Below are 20,936 nucleotides of genomic sequence, written 5' to 3' on the forward strand. Positions count from 1 at the left end.
TGACGAATGAAAAGAAATACTTTCATTCATTAAGGTGGTGCCGAGTGAGAGCTGGATAGGAGGCTACATAAATATATACACACATACACACACACAATCCCCTCCAAAAGTATTGGAATGCCAAGGTCAATTCCTTTGTTTTTGTTGTGTATATAACAAAAATGAAGACGTTTGAGTTTCAGATCAAAAGATGAATATGAGACAAAAGTTCAGAATTCCAGCTTTTATTTCATGGTATTTACATCTAGATGTGTTAAACAACTAAGGACAGAGCACCCTTTGTTTGAACCCATCCACTTTTCAAGTGAGCAAAAGTATTGGAACATGTTACAGATGGGTGTTTCTAGTTTCTATGGTGTTGCTTTTTAGATTGATTGCTTAAACATTAGATAGTGCTTGTTTTTGGCTTTGGGTTTCACCAGTGAAAACTGCATTTTCTGTTAAGCAAACGTGAGGACCAGAAAACTGTCTATGGGAGAAAAGCAAACCATTTTGAAGCAGAGAGAAGAGGGAAAATCGATCAGAGCTACTGAACACACATTGGGCATAGCCAATACAACAATTTGGAATGTCCTGAAAGCAGGTGATGACAGAAACATTGTGAAAGCTGTGAAGAAACACCCAGTCAGTGACATCACTGCCAACCTCCACAGGGCAGGGGTGAAGGTATCACAATCCACTGTTTGAAGAAGACTTCGAGACAACAAATTTACAGGCCATGCCACAAGATGTAAACCACTCATCAGCAAAAAGAATCAGAAGGCCAGATTGGATTTTGCAAAGAAGTACAGTGATGAGCCACAAGTTTTGGAGTAAAGTTTTATGGACTGATGAGACCAAGATTAACATCTACCAAAGTGATGGAAAGACCAAAGTGTGGAGAAAGAAAGGATCTATTTATGATCCAAAACACACACGCTCATCTGTGAAGCATGGTGGAGGTAATGTCATGGCTTGGGCTTGCATGGGTGCTTCTGGAACGGGCTCATGGGTCTTTATTGATGATGTAACTCATAATGGTAGCAGCAAATTAATTCTGAAGTCTACAAAACCATTTTGTCTGGCAATTTCCATAAAAATATATCCAAACTAATCAGGAGAAGCTTCATCATGCAACAAGACAATGAGCCAAAACACACTGCCAACACAACAAAGGACTTCATCAGGGGGAAAAGTGGAAGTTTTTAGAGTGGCCAAGTCAACCACCGACCTTAACCAATAGAGCATGCATTTTACCTCCTGATGAGGAGACTGAAGGGAGAAACCCCCAGAAATAAACAAGAACTGAAAGAGGCTGCAGTAAAGGCCTGGAAAAGCATTTCAAATGAAGAATGCAACAGTCTGATGAAGTGAATGGGTCACAGGCTTGATGGGGTTATTGCAAGTAAGCGTTATGCCACCACATATTAAATGTTATACACTTGAAGTTAATTTAATAATGTCGGTTCCAATACTTTTGCTCACTTGAAAAGTGGGTGGCTTCAAACAAAAGATGTGATCTCCTGAGTTGTTTAACACATCTAGAGGCACAGTAAATATCATGCAATAAAAGCTGGAATTCTGAACTTTTGTCTCATATTCATCTTTTGATCTGAAACCCAAATGTTTCAGGATACAACAAAAACAAAGGAACTGACCTTGCTCTTCCAATACTTTTAGAAGGGACTGTGTGTACACACACACACACATGTATACATACTGTACATATAGCGGCAGTATGGCCGGTGGACATCTGCCTCACAGTTCGAAGAACCGTGGTTCTAATCCCGGCCCCGCCTGTGTGGAGTTTGCATGTTCTCCCCGTGCCTGCGTGGGTTTTCTCTGGGCACTCCGGTTTCCTGCCACACCCCCCCCCCCAAAAAAAAAACATGCATGGTAGGTTGATTGCAGACTCTAAATTGGGCGTAGGTGTAAATGTGTGCGCGAATGGTTGTTTGTTTATATGTGCCCTACGATTGGCTGGCGACCAGTTCAGGGTGTACCCCGCCTCTCGCCTGAAGATTGCATACAGTATATGCATGTTAGGTTTTGGTGTGCCTGTTCTTTTCAGTGTTTTCTCACATTAAATGGTGATTTAACCAAATCAAACATATTATTTTTAAAAGAGGGTAACTAAATCATCGTGATCATTTTAAAAATGTAATGAAAAAAGGTTCCCATCCCAACTAAAGTGTAGTGTGTTGTGAAGGAAAAAGAAAATGCCAACAAAGAAAATACCCAAGAAATTCATCTTTATACTGAATCATGGGAGCAGTTATACAGTGATTTAAACTGATATCATTAAAGGAAGAAAAAAGATAAAAAATAAATAAATAACACATCTAGATAAAGAAAAAAAACATTTTGCAAAATAGAATAACATTTAGGAAAAATCCTTCAAAATTACTTATAGCCTGCATTTTAAGACCTTCTTTTAATTACCATTCAAAACATTAAATCTTTTCCGCTCTTGTAGCCATTCTTTATTTGGTTTGAGAAGAAATAATAACACTTGAACAGGGCAGCGGGAGTGTGTGTTGCGCTAACTAAAAAAAATAAAAAATAATCACCCCCCCAACCCTAAAAAAGAAAAGGAGAAACGTGAGAAACATGATTAAGGCAAACGACAAGACGCTGACTGGGCTTTAAAAACAAACATTTGGTTAATGTGGCTAATAAAAAAAAAAGGCAGCACAGACAGAAGGGAAGAAGAATGATGGGAGAGGAGGAAGAGGATGAAGAGAATAAGAGAATTTGTGGAGAAAAGAAGAAGAAAAGCCTTTTTAAACTTTGACCTGAGATTGAGTCGCACCCTGAGGCGCAGTGCGAGACCACAAAAAGTACAAAAAAGGGTGCAGAAGAAAGCTCACACACGGAGCTAAGGTGTCCATTCCAAATAATAATAATAATAGTTCAGACATCCAACAAACAAATACAAACGTCTAAAAAAGACATTTGCTAACTAAAATCTTTTTTTTTTTTTTTTTTGTCATTTTTCAAATAGAATTTGTAGATAAGTAGTGGAGAGCATAAAATAGCAAACCTGAAGGATTTCCGAGAAAAGAGAATAAATAGCAGCTTTGTCGTGTACGCACACATACACACACAGGCACACACACTCACATACAGACAGAGGCAAACACACTTTAGAAATGTCAAAAGGGGACAAACCGATGACTTGTTTGCGGGCCGATATGAAAATCGGTCCTGTCAGTTGGAAGTCAACTGTGAGATTGTCAACATGCATGTCCTAATTCCTGTCTGCTGTGTCAAGTGCATGCTGGGAGATGACTGCAAGGGGACCGTCTAAAGAAGGCCGCAAACTGTTTCTGACGAGGAAGGCAGCAATATTCTGCTAAAAGCAGGAGTTCAGAACATTCCAGGATTCTCCCATCCCACCAGAAGTGATAAAATAACAACGTATCGATTAATCGATTCTTCAATTTACCCTCAATGATGCTCATGTGGTTGTTCGGATGTCTCAGAATGAGACTGTGCTTGAGAATATTACAAGAAAAAAAACGAAACATTTTTTGAGAGGTCATTGATTATATATAAGTTGTAGATAAACTTTATTTTCTTTCATTCATTTCATTTAAATGTAATTTTCATGTTTAATTTTAATATAAAGGATTTTATTCATTTGCATTTTATTTTAACCAATTTTACTTTAGTTTTCAATTGTTTCTTCCATCAATTTCCCTTTAAAATGTCAACTTAATTTAATTCAAAACAGATTTAATTGAGGATGTACAATTGTGGTTTAGGAAGGGAAAGGTTTGGAACATTTTGTCATAGTTGGCTGACCAAACAATTAATAACAAGAACAATACTGCATGTCTGTTTAGACTTTAAGTTTGAGCTGTTATCCAGGATAACAATTGTGTGGAGGTTTATCAAACATGTCAAATGGACTGAAATGGAAAATATTGATAGATTGCTTTCATACCGTACTCAAGTTTTTTTTTTTTTTTTTTGGTCTTTTAATCGAGTCTTTGAGATATGAAAATCTCTTTTTTCGACTTGACGCTCAACAAGTAGCTCCGCCCCTAGTCATCATGTTAGTGAAATGATAATAATAATAATGAAAATGATATAATATAATATAATGTAATACAAATGAAAGTTGTGCTCTGCGTTGGCCCCACACTAGAGGGGGCAGGGTGAGCAGTGGCTCATTTGCATGAAACAGGACCGCCCCCTACAAACAGGTTGATTTGAAAAGACATGATTAAAAGTGTACTATAATTATTGGTCCTCGAGGTATATTGATTAAAACGTGTGACGGGTGATATTGAGACTGGTTTTAAATTGTGATAAAAATGCACATTTTTTACGTATGACAAATGTGAAATGAAGTTTCACCAAATTAGGAAAATAAATTATGTTTTTGTCACTTGAATTCAAGTTTTTTTCACATTAATTTGATATGTTAAATGTTTTTTTTCTTTGGTAAAAATGAGGCCTTCACTTTGTTATATTTGTAGTTCACCTCATTTTTCACCATGAATGCTGCCATTTTTCACCCAACATGCACTTTACTCTGAAGCACAGCGTCCATTTGGCAACTTAGTATTATTTTCTTTTTAAGGAGACAAACACCACCGTCTTCTTCTATCTTCCTCCACTCACACTAACGTTTTTATCTAAAATGTCCGACGAGAGTCCGCTGATGTGAAAAGATACAAAAAAAGAGAGAAATGTTATTATAGAGAGAATTTGTATACAAATACACACTCCACATCATCCTCTCGGGGGGGAAAAAAGTGCTCTTCTGTAGACTTTTACTGGCAGACAAGCTTCAAAAAGAAAAAGAAATGTTCTTTAGTCTTTTTAAGTCTTCTAATCGATTTCCTTGTTTAAGGAGTGATGTAACAAAGACACCAAGTCACTCTCTAGTGTAGAAGAAGTCGCGTCACAGAGATGCAGGAGAGATTTGGGTTACCCTGTGTAGGAGGACGAGGGGGGCTGATATTAGCAGGCCGACGACTGGGGCAGGGGTAGCGCCCGCTCGTTATTCCTGCCGCCGTTCATATGCGCGTAGGGCTGCAGCTGGTCGAAGTCGGCCCCGAGCAGCATTACGGGCCCGTTGGCCGGCGCGTGTCCCGCGTGCTTGCTGTCCGAGGGACCCGCGGCGGGTGAGCCGGGTCTCAGGAAAGGGGCGGCGGCGGGCGGCTGCTGGGCCGAGGAGGGCGGCGGTGAGCCCGCGGCGTACCCCGCCGAGGGGGCGGCGATGGGAGGTTGGATGGTGGCGGCGGAGTCCAACGGAATGTTCTCCATGTTCTCCACCTCCATGTCCAGCTCCTCGGTGTCGGGCGGCTTGTTCTCCTCGCTGTAGAAGAAGCTCATTTCCCGGAAGGGCGGGTCCAGCTGTTCTTTGATGCTGCTGATGATCTCCAGGAAGGACGGACGCATCTTGGGGTTGTACTGCCAGCACATCCGCATCAGCTCGAACCTGCGCACACCAAAAGACCAGTCCAGTCAGTACGCTGCATTCTGACCACGTCAACAAACAATACGAGGCGGTCCTCGGTTTAAGGCGGAGCTCTGTTCGTAACCCAAATTCATACATCAGTCAGAATGCGATAAATGTCATATCGTTTGAAAAAGTGAAAAAACAATCACTCCCTGGAATGTGAATTCAAAGATTTGTTACTAAATACATTATACATGTTTGAAGGTTATTGCTAAAAACTTGTGCAAAGACTGACAACGATGTTGCACTCAATTGTGGAGATTTAAAGTCTTTTATAATAAAAAATATTAGACTTCTTCAGTTTCTTATTCATTTTCAAATGCCTGGTACAACTAAAGGTATATATTTTTGGACACCAATTTAATAATGACAACAACAATTTCATTTACGAGCAGACTGATATCTAGCCTGCCCTGTGATTGGCGGGCGACCAGTTCAGGGTGTACCCCGCCTCTCGCCCAAAGATAGCCGGGATAGGCTCCAGCACACCTGCGACCCTAGTGACGATAAGCGGTACAGAAAATGGATGGAGGATATCAAGCCATTTTCCATTGTTTTCTTGGTATCAACCCAAATCACTGGGAATACAATTAATCTTAAGCATGTCAAATAGAACATACATTATTATGGAATCAGCTGGAGCTCAAGCTTGACTTTACATTGACAACTTGCACTAAAAATGTCAATAAATGTTACCCGGCGACCTGACTTGACTGGTTTAAATGAATCGGTTGCTTCTCTTCCTTGCCTGTAGGTGGCAGGAAAGACCACATTTCAGTAATATACTGTGATACACACTTATCTGCCACTTCGGCAGGCACACTTGCAAACGTTTAACGCTTAAGTCAGCCAGTATTAAAAAATAATAATAAAATCTATCTTACATAGATGATAATGCTACATTTTGAGAGGTATTCATTTAACAATATGTACATCCAGTCCGTGTATACAGTATTATTATGTAGTTAACATAATTCCAAATAAAATTATGTCTTTTTGGGCCTTTCACACTAAATCGTCAATCCTGATCAGTGTTGGTGACACGAGGGATTAAGGGTAAATTTTGAACGCAGCCGATAAATGTTGGTGGGGGCATAGGAAGGTTGACGTTGGAGGCCGCTCCAGAGTAACCTGACGACTGTCCCGCCATCTGCTGAGCTGTTGCTGCGTGTGCATTTTTTGTTGTCGCTAAGAATCAACATTACATACAGTGACATTTGCTGGTCTCTCGTCTCATCATTTGTGAGGAACGATAACGTGGCAAGTTGTAAAATTTAGCTCTTTAAGAAGAAGACCTATTTTTTTGGGGGGGGGGACAGTTTTACTGCTACCGAAGACATTGAATTATTATGATAAAGTGCTCCTGCCAGTTATTTAAGTGTTGCAGTCTACGGTTAAGCCCAAAATCATTCATAAAATGGCCACATTTTGAATAAGTAATGGTGTAAGACAATAAGAAGTTCTTAGATTGGTTTTTTTGTTGTTGTTTTTTTTTGGAGGGGGTACTTAAAATTGTTTTGTCTATTTTTTAGTTGTTTTTTTTGTCTTTTGAAAAAAATAAAGAAAACAAAAGAATAAAAAAAATATATCCCAGCTCTAAAGTGGACAATAATATCTCTGTTTTATATAATATTAATAAATCGGAATAATAATCTCTTATTTGGGGGGCGGGGAATTTTTTTGTTTTGCTTTTCTTTTGAAAAAAGGGGTTTAAATTATTATTATTTATTTTTAAATTAAAACCCCCGACCTTATTGGATGATAATTTTTTTGTAACTTATTAGTTTTGTCAGATCAGATCTCAGATCTTAATGGTTAATACAAAAACATTTGCCCTATAGATTTTGTTGTTGTATTGAATGTTCTTTTTTAATGGGTTCGGGTTCCTTTTAGCAAAATGATTACAAATACTTGTTCTTATTGGACAATGACAAGTTGCGTTAGATATTGAATAATATTTGCTTGTTGTTATTTTGTTTTTCTTTGTTTTCTCTTTTAAGAAAACAATTACAGGCATTGATGGGAACTACAGATATTATGATACCTTTCTTACGTTTTTTTTTTTATTTGAGAAAAAACATTATAACTCCCTCATCTTTTTGGAGAATGTTGACAAAGTACCGCCGCACATTGTTTTTGGACCACTGTAAAGGATGCCCGGTAATAGACTGAGCATTCAACTACAATATATCTAAAACATTGGAACTCCACGAGTACCAATTTGGACGTGAATGTTGAATTAAATCTCTAATCTTTTTGTGTAATTTCCAGAAAAAAAAGTCACTTGAACTTTTCGATTATATGAATATGTTTGTGTAGATGCAGCAATAAAACAGTGCTCTGGACGTGCCCCCGTGAGGAACATCCCCGTCATAATTCATTTCAGCAAGCCATGATATGACTCTCCTTCGTAAATCATTTGAATACGAGCCCTGTTCGCCTGCGGAGGAGGTAAGCCCCGAGCTACTCGATCCTAAAGGAGACCCGGACAACGTGGAACCATTCAAAGTTGTCCACTCTTTGTTCCAACTATTAAGCAACTCACTCAGGCCTGACATGTTTGCTGGCGAAATCAGCTGCTGCAGCAATCAAAATATTATGAGTTTTGCTTGCTTGAAAACCACAAATTCCCCAGTTTTTAAGTTGTCTTATTTAAAAGGGGTAAGTTACGAGCGTGCTCACCTGCCTTTGACTCAGATTTGAATGTTAAGTGATATCCCAATCTTAATCCGTACGGTTTAATATGACATCGGTCCACCCTTGCCGTTATTGCAGCTTAAACTCTTCGGGGAATATTTTTCCACAAGGTTTAGGAGTATGTTTATGGGAATTTATGACCATTTTTCCAGGAGCACATTTGTGAGGTTACACACTGATGGTGGACGACAAGGCCTGGCTCTCAGCCTGAGCTCGTAATTCATCCCAAAGTTGTTCTATCAAGTCGAGGTCACGATTGTGCAGGCCAGTTAAATTCATCCACATCAAACTCATCTAAGTCTTTCGAACATTTGATTTGTGCACTGATGCACATTCATGTTGGAACAGGAAGGGGCCAGCTCCAAACTTTTCCCAGAAAGTTGGAAATGTCCAAAATATTAGACCCTGAATGCTTCAGCATACCAAGAGATATTGGACAATCAAACAGTTTGGGGACCTCACAAATACTGTAGGCTCCTGGAAGAATGATCAAAATCTCCCATAAACTTACTCCTAAACCTTGTTTGAAACCCTTCCCCCAAGAGTTGAAGCTGTTATAGCTGCTGAGGGTAGACAAACATCATATTAAACCATATGGATTTAGAACGGAATTTCAATTGAAATCATGTGTGTGTCAAGGCAGGTGAGCAAATACTTTTGGCAATATAGTGTATCATACAGTATATGACAAGAAACATTTTATTTTATTTTTATTTTTTTTAAGTCAACATCACGTTGGGCGGCACGGTGGGCGACTGGTTAGCACATCTGCCTCACAGTTCTGAGGACCGGGGTTCAAATCCCGGCCCCGCCTGTATGGAGGTTGCATTGTCTCCCCGCAGGCGCGTGGGTTTTCTCCAGGGACTCCGGTTTCCTCCCACAAGAACATGCATGGTAGGTTGATTGAAGACTCTAAATTGCCCCTAGGTGTGAATGTGAGTGTGAATGGTTGTTTGTTTATATGTGCCCTGCGATTGGCTGGCGACCAGTTCAGGGTATACTCAGCCTCTCGCCCGAAGATAGCTGGGATAGGCTGCAACACGCCCGTGACCCTAGTGAGGATAAGCAGTACAAAAAATGGATGGATGCAACATCATGTTGTAGCGTTTAGCACATCTGTCTCGCAGTTCCGAGGTTCAGGGTTCGAATCTCAGCACTGCCCTTCCTGAGTGGAGTTTGCACGTTATCCTCAACTGTGTAATTTGATGGCTTAGTGATGAAGCGCTGCCTCCACGAGTGAAAATACCACCGATGTTTTGATTGTTCGAAAAACACTTTTTTCAGCTGAGGATCCAACACACGAGCTCTCACCCCGAAGTAGAGGGCCTTTTACTGTCTTAATGGTGCCTTGCTTTCTTTACAGCCTGGACTGCCACACTACCGCAAGTATTGCCCGCTCACCTTGTCCCAACGCCATAGTTCTGTATTCGTGAAAAATTGTAAAAGTGCCTGTAATACTCGATCTTCGGGTTATTTTGACTATAGCATGTCACAGACAACAGGGAACTGTTTTAAACTGTGTGAAAAACATGCCTAATACTGTACGACTCCTTTGAAACCACTTTTAATACTATTTTTGAAAACTGACAGTTTTGCACTAAATCCCACCTCCCACCCTTATCCCACCTCCCACCCTTATCCCCCCAGCACAGCACAGCACACCACCTCTGTAATACAATCCACACACTGCTGTAATCAGAATAACACAGTCAGGCTGCCATAGAAACCAGAAGTTTGTGTCTGCACAACATTAGCTCATGCCCCGCCGTTTCTTCTGCCACAACTTGCTCTCTCTCTTTCTAAGGTGAGGTGAGCGGAGGAGGAGGGAAAGCTGACGGCGAGCAGAATGCCTTCTCGTTGAGGTCAGAGACACGCTTGTATGCGCCATGTCCACTAACACAGTGGTTCTCACACTGGGGGTCTGTGAGCCATAGTTTGGGGGTCTGCATAATAATTTGTAATACAGTGGACCCCAGCTATTTGTGGGGGATAGGGATATAAATAGCGAAAATCTGTGGACAGTTGACGCCCCTCACGATATTGCATTGAAAATAATAATAATAGTATATTTTTAAACCCCCCAAAATTGTTGAATAAGCAGGGATAAACCACTAATAAGTAAGGTTGGCCCATCGTTTCAATTTGAGCGATTCCGGTTCCGATTCCTGTTCCTTATTCCGATTCCTGTTCCAAACGATTCTCGATTCCGATTCCTTTAGAGGGCTGGGTCAAAAAAGTTTGCATGGTTTAAATAAAGGGTGTCCAAATTATGAACCTTCATTTTCTTAGTAGCCCGCAGCATAGACTAAGATTGAGTCGGGGTTCTTTATAACCAGTATGAATATCAAACCTATGAACAAAAAGGCAATGTGCGTGGAACTAATCCAATTGAGTTAATATTCATTAATTAATATTGCAGCTAAAAGTTAAATATAGCATTGTTAAAATGGTTATTTGGGACTGTTTCATCACATCAAATCGTTTATATGTGCAAGTTTTAACTTGATTTCCTGTTTTAAGCTTGTAGCCTTTTATTTTGAAGGGTACGCACCAGAACTCAGCATTTTGGCACAAAAAGTAACTTCACACGGCACCGATGATGTTTTATTATTATTATTATTACTTTTTTTCAATGGATGGAACCAAATGCTATAAAACACGGATTCACTTTCCTTACCCACAGATAAAGCACAAGGTTACTGTTTTGTCGCAATTAATAGTGATGTAAAGTTGCTACGGTGAAGTTTTAGCCCAGTGTCATTGGCGCGTACGTTGGTTTGAAGACTAAATTAAACGCTAAAAACCATCAGTACAAAAGTGCAACCAACCGTTTACTTTGTTAGCTGTCTCAAAGTTGGCATAGACTTCACTGAAGCTCCGCGCGGTGTAGGCTGAGGCTCGGAGCGTGTCGGACGATACACATCGTGAAAGCCTCCTTTGCACAATACAATCTTATTCCAAGTGTTGCACTGAGGCGACTGGTCATTAATCTTAACAAAGTTAAGATACTTTTGTTCGCAGCCGCTGCCGTTGGGCACAAGCATGTCTCCGTGCGCGCTTCTTCTTCGTTGGTTTTCACCACTTCTTGGTTTTCGCCACTTCTTCTTTGCGGTGGGCGGACGGTAAGCATCGGAACTGGGAACCAAAATTTTTTAATTTCACGATTCTGGGAGAACCGGAAAGTTAGTACGGGTTACAATCAGGTCTCGATTCTTGATGCCCAACCATACTCAGAAGCATTTTCAGGTTTAGTTCCCGCCCCCCAAAAAATAAAAAACAAAAACAAAAGAAAAAAAGAAAAAATGTAAAATTGGTGGAAAATATTGAGAAAAAAAAATCTGCGGATAGGTGAATCCACAGGTGCTGAACTTTGAAGAAATACAGCTTTATTCTCATAACATTACAAACTTTGTTTCTCAAAAACATATGTATTTGCTACTGTAACATTTCAACTTAGTTTGTTTCCCTAAAAAATAGGCAACTTTTTAATTCCGTTGGCATTTAGGGCTACACGTGGTAGTTATGTTTAATTAAATAAAGAAAGAAAGAAATCACCCCTGTAAGTGGTCCCCAACCCCAACAAGTTTGAGAACCCCTCCTCCAACAGGCGAATAATGAATGAATGAGCAAAGAAATTGGCAAACGGACAGGAATGACTGGCGTTGGAATTGGGGGGCGTCCCTTCTCTGGCTCCTAGCCGGTGGGTGTCGCGTCATTAACGGGACGCATTTAAGCTGTGACGCCAATCCCGGGCTCCGCATTGGAACGCACACACGCACCACATGACATCTTAATAACCAGCCATGACTTAAAATAGGCAGAATATTAACAAGAGTCAAGGGCGGGTGGCACAACACACACTCACATTAATAGGGATTTCCAAACTGGGGTGTGTGAATCCATGAGAACGTGAATTTTTGTCAATATTTTGTCAGGTGTCAGGTAATCATTTGGATGAGTCAACATAATACCTTTTTTTTGTTTTTTGTTTAACTATTTTTTCAGGTCGTGTCTGGGAAAGAGTGTGTGCTATAGAGTTGTTGAATTTTTTAAAATCAATTTTCCACTATTGCCATTATCATTCAATATAAATATGATGCCTTAATTATCTTTATTAATACTTTTTTTAAAGATTGTGTGTGGGTTAATGAGTGTGCATTGATTAAAAAGCTTGGGAAAGGCAGCAATCACCTGTAAGAAAGAAAAAGACAGGAAAAAAGACTCACAACATGTCGGGACAGTTGTCAGGCTTGTCCAGGAGTCCTCCCTCCATGACGAAGCGCAGCACTTGCTCGTTGGACATGCCCTGGTAGGGTTGCTCCGCCAGGGTGGCAATCTCCCACAGCACCACGCCAAACGACCTGTTTGCAAAACACAACCAACATATCAACATACCCTCACGTGGAATTTGATCCACCTAGAAGCAAAGGAGGCATGGACTTCTTCAGGCCCATCTATTTTGCTGCCTTAGCAGGCTAAAATAAAATCTAATTTGAAAATATACTAATGTTAAGACTTCATAATTGACTGTCATCGCTCAGTAGTTGTTTTTTTTGTTTGTTTTTTTAAATGCCAAAAAGCTAACATGAATTATGTTGTAAATCAGCGAGCCCTCACGCCCGCTTTTAAAAGGGTGAATCCTCAAAATGATCATCGAAATTTAAGCAAACTTGCTTCTGGTTGGGCAAATTCTTTCGTAGGAGTTCCTCAAGGGAAGAATTCTGTAATTCACCCAAAATGGCTGCTTCAAAGCAAAATGGCCAAGCTCTTGTTCAGAATCATGATAACACCTGGTGCTCGGGCCCTAATTAATCAGAAAAAAAAATTTGATGCCACGATTTTACGACTCCATCCGTCCATTTTGGACCAAAGAACCTCAGAACTGTGAGGCATACATGCTAACCACTAGTACACAGTGTTACCACTTAACAGCCATCTATCCATTTTCCATAGCGCTTGTCCTCATTTGGTACGCGGGTAACAGAACCACACACTGGTTGCCAGACAATTGCAGGGCACACGTAGACTCACAAAACATTCACACTCACATCACCACCGATGGACCTAATAATAAACCTAACAGGGATGTTTTTGGACTGTGGTAAAATGCCGGAGAAAACCTACACAAGAATGAGGAGAACATGCAAACCACACACAGGAAGGCCTTGAGCCGAGGTTTGAACGCCGAATCCCAGAACTGTGATGGCAGATGTGCTAACCACTAGACCACTGTGCTTACTCATCCCGATCAATTATATAAAAAGTTACAAATGGTAACATACACCAGTGCTTTGAAGAGACTTTAGCAATCAACTATTTATAAGCTGGCAGATGTACTTCAGATGAAGTCAGTGACAGCTGGCAGTGTTGCGAACAATGTTGACCTCACCGTCCAAGGACAAGAGTCTGCGCCGCGCTTACAGTAAAGGTCACCTCAGTTTTCTCTCCAACCTGCTCAACAATGAAGAAATTCTTAACGTGACTGACAACGACCACAATATTTGCTCGCCCTCGCAAGTCGTGTTTTCACCAACAGGCACAACCGAGTACACGCAGGCTTGAGCTAACAGAGACACGAAAATAGTCGGCCACTTTGCGGGGCCGTCATGCCAAACGTCTTTTGCTGCGCGACATCAAACGGGGAAGATGCATTTTGTGGAAGGGGAGTCTGCGCTGGCGAGGCAACCCGCTCATTTGGGGAAACATCTGGAGGCGTTTAAGGCCATTCTTAAGGACTGACACATGGGACACTCGGAGTTGGGGGGGAAAAAAAAAGTTTGCAAACACTTTTAGTTCCCCGCAATCATGTTGCTGTTCATAGAAACACGCTAAAACGTCACAACACAAGCACGAAAAGGAGAAAACAACAGAAAGTATTTCAAACAGCTAATAAGATATTTGTATTCCCTATGCAAGGTCCGGGCCTATTTATCTTAATTCTGCAAATAAATGTATCTACTTTTTTTTTTTTGGGTCCTCAACATACCTGAAGACTCAATAATTTTTGTAAGGGTGTGTATCCTTGTGAAAATGTATGTATTTTAGGGGTCCTTAACATGACAAAAACTCAGTCAGGAACGCCACCTGGAAAGTTACAAAAAATTTGCCCCGGGCAATAATAATTTAGGCAAAGACACGAACCCGTCCTATGTTTTAATCTTACACTTTTTTATGTTTGCAGCTTCCACAGAGCCCCAAAAATGACATTTTTTTAGTATGTTTTTGTTGTTGTTTTTTAAAATATTTTGCAATATTTGTATACAAAACACCGACTGGTGCAAAGTCAATAATGGAGTGAGAGGTTCTCCCCTGTGTTTTGCTGGAGGGGGACTACAAACGCCCCCTTTAAAGGCAAACAACAGTGTTTTCTCCTACCAGACATCAGACATGGTAGTAAACACGCCGTCTTTCAGGGACTCTGGTGACATCCAGCGGACGGGCAGAAGGCCTTTTCCTCCTTTTCGGTAGTAATCCGTCTCGTAAATATCTCTAGTCATGCCAAAATCTGCAGGAAAAAGAAGGGGGTTTGGATGTTGGGAATGAAGCTCATCCATTCAGCACTGCTAAAGGCATTGACTGAAGTCCTAGTATTTATTTTAAAAGGACAGCTCAATAACGCAGATCCCTGAAGCTTCACTCACCTCCAATCTTCACGGTAAAGTCTTCCGCCACCATGCAGTTTCTGGCTGCCAGGTCTCTGTGGACAAATTTATTGGCATTTAGGTATGCCATGCCATCAGCGATCTCCCCCGCCATCTGAATCATCTTCTTGAGTGGAGGCAAGACCTGGACGTTGGTGTTCTGCACACAAGTACCACAGGTGAGGCGAGGTTTTTGTCAGAATTACAAACCAGATCATTACAATGATTACAAGAAAAAAAGATTACTTCTTTGCGAAGAGAACGCAGGTGGCTCTTCAGATCTCCGCTGGTCATTAGTTCCATAATCACCAAGGTGGGTTGTCCCTGGGAGACCACGCCCAGAAGCCTCACCTGAAACCAATCACAACACAGCAACACAAGTCAGGGATAGGTCATAATATCATTGTCAGCTAGAATCGACTGGTTCCATTGCACACTTACTGGCGTGGTTCAAGCTCTACTTCAATGTTATCCAAGAGGAAACTAAGGCACGGCACACAAATAAAGACAATCGCGCTGTTTTTGTCTCGATTCTGCCCCTTCCCGGCCAAGATGTCAAACGCCAAACAATCTTATGTCTGATAAGATTATTCTGAAAGATTATCCTTCTGTGTTAGGTGTGTTAAGATTGGATTTGTGACAATTTTAGAATCAGAAAAAGGCAAGCCGACTTCTCCCAAGTCATGACGCCGTGAATTGTGACGTGGAAACGGAAGGTAGCCAATTAAGGAACCGCCCTTACTCAGAAACAACAAAGCAGCCATAAATGAAAACAAACATGTCTTACCCAGTGTCATTTATTTTGTATAAAAGTGGGATCCCCAGACAGCAAGAAATATTTTTCAAAGCAAGTTGTTTTTTGAGGACATTGCCATTTTATAATGCTCCCGGCTACGACAACTTTCTGAAACACTCGGCAAAGAACGTCATATACCCAGAAGTGTTCTTCTTCGGTTTTGTCAGCGCATGTGTGGTCGCGCAAGACTTCGAGATCGGTGGTGGAACAGAATCTTTATGTGTGTGGTGTTGTGTGTTGAGATTATTGCAGCACACCAAACACAATATGAAGAAAATAGTTAAATGCCTGATTTTTTTTTTTATCTTTATGTGTTGGGTCTGTCACAAACAAAAACATCTTTTGAGATTAGAAAATCCTTATGTGTCTACCAGGCCTAGTGGCAGTAAAGAGCATACTATGTAGTATAATAACGCAACGTCTAGAGATAAGGCACAGTAACAGCTAATGTTAGTGGTCGCAGAAGAGGGCTGAATATAAAGGACATGAGGGACCTTTCCAAAACAAATGTCCATCCATCCATCCATCCATCCATCCATTTTCATCCGCTTATCCGAGGTCGGGTCGCGGGGACAGCAGCCCCAGCAGGGAAGCCCAGACTTCCCTCTCCCCAGCCACTTCCTCCAGCTCTTCCGAGGGGATCCCAAGGCGTTCTCAGGCAAGCCGAGAGACATAGTCTCTCCAGCGTGTCCTAGGGCGTCCTCCCGGTGGGACGTGCCCGGAACACCTCACCAGGGAGGTGTCCGGGAGGCATCCGAACCAGATGCCCCAGCCAACTCATCTGGCTCCTCTCAATGCGGAGGAGCAGCGGCTCTACTCTGAGCCCCTCCCGGATGACCGAGCCTCTCACCCTCTCTCTAAGGGCCCGGACACCCTGCGGAGGAAACTCATTTCGGCCGCTTGTATCCGGGATCTTGTTCTTTCGGTCACGACACGCAGCTCGTGACCATAGGTGAGGGTAGGAACGTAGATCGACCAGTAAATCGAGAGCTTCGCTTTTCGGCTTAGCTCCTTCTTCACCACGACGGATCGATACAAAGTCCGCATCACTGCAGACGGTGCACCAATCCACCTGTCGATCTCCCGTTCCATTCTTCCCTCACTCGTGAACAAGACCCCAAGATATTTGAGCTCCTCCACTTGTGGCAGGATCTCATCCCCGACCCAGAGAGGGCACGCCAGCCTTTTCTCACTGAGGACCATGGTCTTAGTTTTGGAGGTGCTGATTCTCCTCTCAGCCGCTTCACACTCGGCTGCGAACCGCTCCAGTCAGAGTTGGAGATCACAGCCACCGAGGAGCTTTTTAACCACCTCGGTGACCTCAACACCAGAGATAGGAGAGCCCACCTCAGAGCCACCTTAGCTCCTCATCATTGGGGGCACACAAACCCCTCCACCATGATAAGGTGACGGCTCAAGGAGGGGCAAAACAAATGTCTCTTTCCAAATGTGTACAAATCCTAAGGGCTAGGGTGAGGGGAGTTTTTAATATTAAATGTTTTAATCTCTCAATTCCAGATTGAACACACAGAAGGTTTAGAGTTAGGGCGAGAGTCAAGGTTAGGTGATATTTATTTTCTAAAAATGTAACGGTTTCAAGTCCCATAGAAACCATACTGCGACCTTTACATTTTAGGATTAGAAATGGGTTAGAGTTTGTATGCATTTGGTTCACACTTCAGCCTCACAGTCAAAACTTCATGTTCAAACCTCAGCTCAGATTTTCCCTGGAGCCTCTAAATTGGTCACCACCGTGAATATGAGTGTCAATGGTTGTTTGTCTGTCTGCACACTGCATTGTGATTCATTGACGACTCATCCAGGATGCAGTAGTTACAGTAGATGGTGATAAATCAAGGTTGGCTTGAGGTAAGATCCAATGGAGCCTGACTTCCTGTCTCAATCCAATCACCCCTGCTGCCACATTAAGGATGACCAAATGTGAATTACACGGTTCCTTCACGATTCTTAAAAATGGTAATCCACACACAAAAGTGCTCAGATTCCCTGTGATTTATTTCTCCCAGCGTAAGCATTTTGAAAGAAATTTAAGAAAAATCTTTCCTTGGGGAACTGTATGACAAAACGTCCTTAAGGCAGTTTATGAGACACGGATCACGCTGATTAAGGGTTGCATCTCCAGGAGGTTGATTCTTGCCTCAAGCTGCAAAAAACGGAGTGCTTGTGACCCGCTGAACTCCTGCAAAATCTTGAGAAACGGTGTTTGATGTCACGTTTATTTATAGTTGCGCCACAATGATTCATCCGCATCTACGTCAGGCGTTTTTTTTTTGGGGGGTGTTGCTTTATTTTTATTTTTCCTCTCCAGGGCGCTTACCACATGGTGGCAGTTGAACTCCTTCATGACGGACGCCTCGTTCAAAAACTCGATGCGTTCCCTCATGCTGGCCGACTCGTTGACCGTCTTGATGGCCACTCGCGTCTCGGGCTCATCCTTCACCACTCCCTTGGCGATGCCCTCGTACACCATGCCGAAGGAGCCCTGGCCCAGCTCCCGGTGCATGGTGATCTTCTCCCTCGGTACCTCCCACTCGTCTGGGACGTACACTGTCGCACCACAGCAGCAGGTCAGAGCCACGTACACAAAATGAGACGATCTTAGCTGTTTGGGGATGGTTCTTACTCTCTGCAGCACTGAAGTACTCTGGATTGACTGAGGCGTAAAGGACTCCATTCCCCAGTCGATCGCTATTCCTGTTGACACAATATACAGTACAATTGAAATGTCTAAGGTTATATTTGGATGGACTCAGAAACCACCGGGACAATTGACACTGAGAAACAAAACCAAAAAATATTTGATTGATTATCCGAGTCTTATTTTGAAAATCAGGCGCATCTGCCTGTGCCTCTGTACACGTCAAACCGCTCATCTAGGTCACATGAAACTGTCGTAAAACAGGAAGCCCACAAGCTAGCAAAGATGAGTAAAAAAACAAACGCTTTGGAGAGCTTCTTCAGACAAGGTAAAATGATGATATAAAAGAAGAGCCTGCAACTTCCAAGAAAAAGAAAGCTGCATTTAAGTGACAACTTAAAAACTGCAAATAACCAACATTCTATCTTTGTGATGCTGGATTTTCTGTAATGATGGCGACCGAAATAAAATTACGGCGTAGACTGGAAATAAGTAACAAAGTTTGGGTGTCATTGTCTCCCATTACTTCAAGATGGGACCGGCTCATTTGGCGTAATGGTGAGTTGTCTATTTTATATTGTATTTATTATTATTATGTATTTTTTTTTCATTTGTTTCTGTGATGGCCTGTCAAAATATTGCTTTAAGTGAAACTAGTCCGTGGCGCGAAAAAGGTTGGGGATTGCTGGAATCCATGGATTTTATTTCTTTATTTTACCAAGTCATTTTGCACAACTCTATCATCCCAATAGGGAACAGATTGGGGTAAGCGCTTTTTCTGTTCCAGCATGACCGTTCCCCCGTGTACAAAGCAATAGAAGGTGGTCAGTACAGGGGGCCCTCAGTTTACAATGGAGTTCCATTCCTAAGGCAACGTCACTTGAATTTGTACGCAAGTCAGAGGCGCTGTAGTCTATCACTAAACTATGCTAATGCAGTAATAGCCATAATTACAGATAATATTTTTATGAAAAGCCAAGCCATAAATAAGCCATAAGCCAAGCTAAGCCACAAATATTAAACAATCATAAGTGGCAAAAGTACTCACAACAAATACAGATACAGTACAAAAAGAATTAGTAGAATTACTGATTAAACTCCTTTACTTAACTAAAAGTAAAAAGTACTGACTGTGAAATGCACTTAAGTACAAAAGTCAAAATTCATTTTGTAATTAAAAAAACATTTATTCAATTGCTTAATTGATTTATTGCAAATAAAAAAGGTTTACATATACATTCAACATGGTTTTATGTATTTCGAATTGAATTAAATACACATTAAAAATGAGAATGAATTACTTTCTTTTTAAAATGTATTATTTTAATTTAAAAAATCCATATGTAAAACTTAAATATTTGTAAATTGTAGCCTACTAATTAAAATGAACTATTTCATATATTTTACATTCACTTTTTAACTCTTTAAAAAAATACCTCATCTACGAAGGACTAGGCCCATCAATCCATTTATAAAGTCAAATGTGGCCCATGAGCACAAAGGTTTTACCACTCCTGGTATAAAGGGGCAATATTTGGTGAAAAGTACTTGCCTCTTTTTGTTGACAAAGAAGAGGATGGTGCTGAGTCCAATGATGAAAACAATCACAAAGATGGGAATGATGACGACCAGATAGAGAGTGACATCGTTGTCTCCTGTGAGGACATAACAGGAGTAATCAGCATGGATGGACTACCGCCTTCACAGTTACTATTTTACCGCGTTGCATTACGTTTGGGCGGAGGCACGTAGAATGACACGCTTTCCGTCCAGGAGCCGTTGCCCGCCAGAGACGTGGCTCGAACGCAGGCCGAGTAGTTCCCCGAGCCCAGGTTGGTGAGACGAGCCCCTCGGTGCTTGCGATACTGCTCGCGAGACACACACTCGTGCTTCTCAGGCTGAAATGCAGCAAAGCACATAGAGGTATATGCTTGGAAAAAAAGAGATATAGTGGTACCTTTCTTTTCCAGTTGAATTCTTTTTTTCCCATGGCCAAGCTTGTCACCCAAAATACTTGTATTTCCTGTTTTTCTCATTGGCTTTGACGCAGTTCTCCAAACAGAATCACCATTTGCACTACAGCTGGTGCATTTCTCAAAACGTGTGGCGCAAACTGCAAAACCTGGTGACCTTTTTAACACAAGATGTCACCACAGAGCCACCAACGATAATATAAAATATCTGATGTTTAGGGTTTTTTCGTGTTTACATATATCGTATTAGTATACATGTATTTTACTTTTGTCCAAAGACACCAGCCATAAATATAATTTTTTTTTTCTTTTAAATGAAAAACATAATGTCATCAACCTGAGTCATGCTCATTCGCGCAGTATACACAGGAAGCCCGCTAACCTGTTTTCCGGGTTTTGTCACGTGACAGTCCGCATATAGCGGATTGTTCCATTTTTTAAAATTCATTCAAGCGGCAGCATATCAGAAGCTTGTGTGTACCTTGAATTGTGGCTCGCAAAACACATGGCAAAAAATTGACTAAGAGACATCATGTAACTCAAAACTTGTAAGTTGGGCCAAATCAAAGGATCACTGTCTTGTGCATTTGTTCCCACAAACCGTCATTCGAAGAGGCTGAAAAAGTCACGAACCTATTCTGTAAATAAGGAGTAGAAAGTACAGGTATCTGTTTGCAAATGTCACAAGTAAGAGTAAAAAAGTCGCCAGAAAAAC

At 41.4% G+C, this 20,936-nt stretch overlaps 1 protein-coding gene across 1 annotated transcript in view; it reads right to left on the bottom strand.

The window, feature by feature from the left end:
- Positions 1-2,214: 2,214 nt before the first annotated feature.
- The window catches only part of igf1ra (insulin-like growth factor 1a receptor), a 129,393-nt gene continuing 110,671 nt past the window's right edge, over positions 2,215-20,936 (bottom strand). Inside the window, exons 13-21 of the mRNA XM_061774167.1 lie at positions 19,981-20,146; positions 19,801-19,903; positions 18,234-18,304; positions 17,928-18,157; positions 15,040-15,144; positions 14,794-14,953; positions 14,528-14,657; positions 12,379-12,513; positions 2,215-5,434 (exon numbers count right to left, since the gene is read on the bottom strand). Coding sequence (XP_061630151.1) covers positions 4,954-5,434; positions 12,379-12,513; positions 14,528-14,657; positions 14,794-14,953; positions 15,040-15,144; positions 17,928-18,157; positions 18,234-18,304; positions 19,801-19,903; positions 19,981-20,146 — 1,581 coding nt within the window. The 3' untranslated portion in view covers positions 2,215-4,953. The remainder of the gene's footprint in view (positions 5,435-12,378; positions 12,514-14,527; positions 14,658-14,793; positions 14,954-15,039; positions 15,145-17,927; positions 18,158-18,233; positions 18,305-19,800; positions 19,904-19,980; positions 20,147-20,936) is intronic.

Source organism: Phyllopteryx taeniolatus, chromosome 5 (assembly GCF_024500385.1).
Source record: "Phyllopteryx taeniolatus isolate TA_2022b chromosome 5, UOR_Ptae_1.2, whole genome shotgun sequence".
Taxonomy (NCBI): Eukaryota; Metazoa; Chordata; class Actinopteri; order Syngnathiformes; family Syngnathidae; genus Phyllopteryx; species Phyllopteryx taeniolatus.